At 39.3% G+C, this 5,910-nt stretch overlaps 1 protein-coding gene across 1 annotated transcript; it reads left to right on the top strand.

Annotated features, from left to right (window-relative positions):
- Positions 1-734: 734 nt before the first annotated feature.
- LOC124941177 lies at positions 735-4,890 on the top strand. The gene is made up of 3 exons (XM_047481462.1): positions 735-960; positions 4,498-4,612; positions 4,709-4,890. Exons 1-3 carry the CDS (start codon positions 748-750, stop codon positions 4,726-4,728), a joined length of 348 nt encoding a protein of 115 aa, XP_047337418.1. The 5' UTR covers positions 735-747; the 3' UTR covers positions 4,729-4,890.
- The last annotated feature ends 1,020 nt before the right edge of the window (positions 4,891-5,910 follow it).

Below are 5,910 nucleotides of genomic sequence, written 5' to 3'. Positions count from 1 at the left end.
ATGGGAATGATCTAGAACTTAATTACTTTTGAATTCTGATAATGGGTGATGTTGACTATAATTAATGATATTTTAAGTACTTTGATCGAGTTGATCTTTGTAAAATGTTTGTGATTGAGAAAATTTGGATCTTTATTTTATTTTAGTCATGCAATTTGGATTCTTTAGGATAGTGTTGGCCAATTCATTGTACCGACATAAAATGATTGAAAAACTCTTGAGTATTGTATAAGACTTATAACTTAATTCACTATTTTCAAATACAAGGATTACATTCAATATTTATTTATTGTTTTTAAATATATACCTAAAAAATTATATAAATTAGAGTTATTTAAGTTCAACCACAAAAATATTAGAAAATATTGAGAGAAAATTATTATAAAACATGAAAATGTTTACTAATTAATAAAAATGAAATAAACATAACATAAGAAGATCAATTACACGTATCGGACGACATAATTTCAAACCAAATTATCCACTAGAAAATAAGCGAATTATGAGTTAATCTAATCGAGTTCAAGTCTATATCCACAATTATATGAATTGCATAGAAAAAAAAAATACTTTTTTTCTTTTTTGTTGATAAATAATAATAATTAAATAAAAACTTATCAATATGAATTGACATTGACATTTCAAAATTATGCAAATAAAAATAAAGAAAAAAGAAACAGCTCACTCATATATAATACACTAATAGGTTTAATGTCCAATATAGATAATTCTAGTCTAGCTCAAAATATGGCAAAATTTAGGCCATGGTCATGGGCGGTGGTGGGCTTACTGGCTGTGGTTGTTTTGACCGGATGGAACGTGAAAATGGGGGACGCCGCTGGCGTGAGTGCGGCCCAGTGTGAGGAGGAGAAGCGACTGGGAATCAACGCGTGCAAACCGATATTGTTCGGAACACCGCCGACGGCGGAGTGCTGCCAACGCATAAGGGTGTCACACGTCGAGTGTGATGCAGCGTGCGTGGCTAGGATGAATCTTTATCAAGATTCGTTGATTCTTACGAATACCGAAAGTCGATAGATATTGAGGAAACCTCGTTTTCTGATTAATAATCTTCTCTTTTTCTTCTTTCTTACAATGGAATACCTTCAGGGTATTTATAGGACTTACACGTATTAAATTAGGAATTACGTCTAATTACAATTTAATTACACTAATTTAGGATATTCCTTCCATAACAAGAATATCCCTACCTAATTTAGAATATCCCTTGTAATCTCTTCCTTAATTAGAATATATATTATAATCCTTTCCTTGATTAGAATATATCTTCCAATCCCTTCCTTAATTAGATTATCTTCCAATCTCTTCGACTCGCACCGCATCATTCCCCCCAGGGTAGAAAAGATTCGTCCTCGAATCTGGAACCGCATCATCCTCATCAGAAGAAGACTCACCCACAAAAGGAACAAGATGCTTCACATTGAACACATCAGAGGTACGCACATGGCTGGGAAGGCGTAAACGATAAGCATTGGGGTTGATCTTCTCCACAATCTCAACAGGACCAATCTTCTTAGCAGCAAGCTTGCTATATTCATGAGCTGGAAAACGATCCTTAGTCAGAATAGCCCACACAAAGTCACCAACTTCAAAATCAACAGCACGCCTTCTCGAATCAGCCTTCTCCTTGTACTTGGCAGTAGCAGCAACCAAGCGGTCATGAGTGGTCTGATGAACCTGAGCCAACTGACCAACAAAATCCGCAGCAGTGGAATGAGGACGCACCTTGCTGGGCAGCGCTAACAAATCAAGAGGAGCACGCGGAGACAGCCCGTAAATCACATGGAAAGGACTGAAACCAGTGGAGCGATTAACAGCATGATTGTGAGCAAACTTCCCAATGAAAGGGCGAAGAGCCTGGTTCATCATACGCATAAAGGTGCTAGGAGCATTCGACAGACCACACGGCATAACCAGCCACTCATATAAGCTCTCACGAGTCTTAAAGGCAGTCTTCCACTCATCACCCATGCGAATACGAATCTGATGGTATCCACTCTTGAGATCCAGTTTGCTAAACACAGAAGCACCACCCAACTGATCCAACAAGTCATCCAACCGGGGAATAGGAAACCGATAACGCACTGTAATCTTGTTGATAGCACGACTATCAATGCACATACGCCAAGACCCATCCTTTTTTGGGGAAAGAAGGGCCGGGACAGCACAGGGACTAAGGCTCTCTCGAATGTGTCCCTTAGCCAGCAAGTCCTCCACCTGTCTACGCAACTCTTCATGTTCTTTGGGACTCATGCGGTAATGAGGACGGTTGGGTAGGGCAGCACCTGGAACCAAGTCAATGTGATGCTGGATATCACGCAAAGGAGGCAAGGCACAAGGCAGATTCTCAGGAAAAACATCTGCAAACTCCTGTAACAGCGGCTGCACTGGAATAGGCACCTTAGAACTAGCACCACAGGTAATCAGCGAACAAAATAGAGCAAACACCATGCCCGATTCGACCATGGCGGTCTGAAAAGGACCCCGAGACAACAAGGTGGTAGGGGGGGACGCATGATGAGTGGGGGCAGCACCCTTCTTGGGCTGATTTGGCATCAACACAATTTTGGTACCATGAAATAAGAACGTGTAGGTATTAGCACGCCCATCATGTATAACGGAATGATCAAACTGCCAAGGGCGACCAAGTAAAAGGTGACAAGCATCCATAGGAACCACATCACAATATACAGCATCACGATAATGGGAACCAATGGAAAAATTAACAAGTACGCGCTTGGAAACTGTAACATCCGTACCTTGACTCAGCCAGGACAGGCGATAAGGCTTGGGGTGAGGTTCAGTGGACAGACCCAGCTTCGAAACTGCAACCTCAGAAATCACATTCTCACAACTCCCAGCATCAATGATGAAGGTGCAAACTTTGCCACCGATGGTACAAGTGGAATGGAACAGATTATTGCGTAACCACTCGTTGTCAGGAGCACGAGGGGTTAAACATGATCGACGAATCACCAAAAGGGGGCCAACATCACCAGAAACATACTCCTCCGCTGCCTCATCATCATAAACATCATACACTGGGGCTGAATCTGAAGGAAGAGCAGAGTCAGGATCATCCACCTCAGTAAAAAGACCACGATTGGTGGACTTTGGGTTGCGACACTCTGCTTGGCGATGGCCAACTTCACCACAATCGAAACAACGCAAGCCACCGGGACGTCCCTGTGGGGGGGCTGTAGTGCCGCGAGGGGGGGCTGGGGTGGGATGGGCCGACTGGGAAGAAGAACCAATGCCACTAGTGGGGACAACCTGTTTTCCAAAGCTACCCGAACCGCGCCTAGCTAGCTGTTTCTCAGCCTGTGAAGCACGCTGATGTGCCTCAGAAACAGTCAAGGGATCAAACATATTCAAAATATCCTGCAACTGGAGGCGAAGGCCACCAATATAGCGAGAAACCAACTGGAGAGGGGACTCAGACAGGTCAACACGAGCCACAAAGGTGTAAAACTCAGTGGAATAGTCATCCACGGAACGAGAACCCTGACGAAGATTCTGGAACCGCTGGTACAGGTTACGTTCGTAATTATATGGTAGAAACGCAGCCCTAATATGCTTCCTGAATTTGTCCCAATTCGTGAGCTTTGCCTTACCATGACGAACACGTGTCTGTTTCAACTGCTGCCACCATGCTTGTGCACGACCATGTAAGCGGATCGTAACAAGGGGTACACGACGATCTGCAGGAACTTCCTTGAAATCCAGAATCTCTTCAACCTGAGAAAGCCAATCAATAAACTCTTCCGGTGATAGACTACCATCGAACTTAGGGATGTCCACCCTGAAAGCCTGCTCCCAGCGATGATTGGGGCGTTCAGGGGATCGATTCCGAAGACCACCGAAGGGGTTTTCATCTGTCATCGTAACATCATCTTCAGGGTGGTGCATGTGCATAGATGCATCCATCCGTTGCGTCAACCATTCAACCTGCTGCCTCAAATCGTCGTTATCACGGCGAAACTCAGCGTTTTCACGTCGCAACTCAGCAAGGTCACCATCATCAGCACCAGGGGTAGGGTTGCGCGGCTGTCTTCGGGGCGGCATACCTCAGGGTCGACTGGAAACTGATACCAACTGATGCAGCGTGCGTGGCTAGGATGAATCTTTATCAAGATTCGTTGATTCTTACGAATACCGAAAGTCGATAGATATTGAGGAAACCTCGTTTTCTGATTAATAATCTTCTCTTTTTCTTCTTTCTTACAATGGAATACCTTCAGGGTATTTATAGGACTTACACGTATTAAATTAGGAATTACGTCTAATTACAATTTAATTACACTAATTTAGGATATTCCTTCCATAACAAGAATATCCCTACCTAATTTAGAATATCCCTTGTAATCTCTTCCTTAATTAGAATATATATTATAATCCTTTCCTTGATTAGAATATATCTTCCAATCCCTTCCTTAATTAGATTATCTTCCAATCTCTTCGACTCGCACCGCATCAGAGTGTGTATGCCCTCTCATTACTCCGAAAATCGCTCCTCTTGTTGATGTTAAACGATTTGTTCGGATCATCCAAGGTTGTGGAAGAAAAGTTCCTCGTAACTACAAATGTGGAAGTAAGTAATTATTATTTTTTTACTTATCTAATGTTTTCAAATTGATTTAGTTCATATTTTTATTTAATTCAATTTTTGTATCATGATTTTACGCAGGTATCACTTCTCCGCCTTGAAGAGACAGAGAAAACAGAATAATATATAATAGATAATTAAAGAATAAATTGTTTGTTACTATTGCAAGTTAAACAATTTGTGTATCGTTACTATTTTGCATGTTTAATGTAAGGTATTTGGAAATAATCTGTTTTAGTTTAGATAAAAGAATTGGTTTACTTATGTTATTGATAAATTTTTCACGAGATCATAGTGTGAAAGTAAAGAAATTGCTTAAGATCATGTGAAACTTATTGAAATGACCAAAGTTAAGATGAATAAAACTACTGTAAATCGCGTGCAAATAAGGATTATAACTTCATTTTTATATTAACAATTTTATGAAAAACTGGGAAGACGGTTAGGATTTCTTCAATCTCCTCCACTACGCGGTATCTTGATGCTTGATCATGGTGAGTTTCACCCGTTTATAGCCCCTTAATCCTGACTAGGGTCGGCCCTGGGGTAAGTCCAGCAAACCCCTGGGCTAGAGCAGTATATTCCCCAGGGCAGCAGCCCATTAAATAAAATAAAGAAGAAATTTCTAATAATTTATAATCAAAAATGGTTTAATGTAAAATTTTAAATTTATTCTCCAATTATGAGTTCCAACAACACCAAACTTAAATTTTTATTTTATTTTTTTAATTGTCAAAATTAACATTCCAGCCTAAAAGTCGGGGAGAGGATATGCTGTCCCAAATTAAGCTGTCCCTTCCTGTCTCATTTATCAAAAACGATCTAATTTTGATAAATTAGACAAATAAAAAATTATATATATGAAATAAACCCTAAATTCTAAATTCTAAATTCTAAACCCTAAACCCTAAATTATAAACCCTAAACCTTAAATCTTAAACCCTAAAAAATTATATATATAACATTTTATTTTAATATTTAATTTTCTCTTTGTTCTCTTCCATCTTTTCTCTCCTATGAGATAGCAAGTGGGACATTATCTTTGAGACAGCAGATCCGAATTCAAAAGTTGGAGTCACTATGTGTCAACAAATCACTATGTGCTTATCATATACATATTTAGACGAATTTGGTGTATATTGAGTTATTTAAATAATTTATCTTTTATTAACAATTAAATCATTAATAAAAATGTTAAAATATTATATATTTTTATTTATTTATTATTACATTAATATTATTACTTTTTATTTAAATAACTCACTTTCTTTTAATCTAAATAT

This window comes from Impatiens glandulifera, chromosome 6 (genome assembly GCF_907164915.1).
Source record: "Impatiens glandulifera chromosome 6, dImpGla2.1, whole genome shotgun sequence".
NCBI lineage: Eukaryota > Viridiplantae > Streptophyta > Magnoliopsida > Ericales > Balsaminaceae > Impatiens > Impatiens glandulifera.
The sequence above is the reverse complement of the archived record's forward strand: the minus strand, read 5'-3'. Positions and strand labels throughout refer to the sequence as shown.

Coding starts and splice junctions, on each gene's coding strand:
- LOC124941177 (XM_047481462.1), top strand. CDS start 748: ATGGCAAAATTTAGGCCATGGTCATGGGCGGTGGTGGGCTTACTGGCT. Junction 961..4,497: donor GCATAAGGGTGTCACACGTC/GAGTGTGATGCA, acceptor CGCACCGCATCA/GAGTGTGTATGCCCTCTCAT. Junction 4,613..4,708: donor TCGTAACTACAAATGTGGAA/GTAAGTAATTAT, acceptor GATTTTACGCAG/GTATCACTTCTCCGCCTTGA.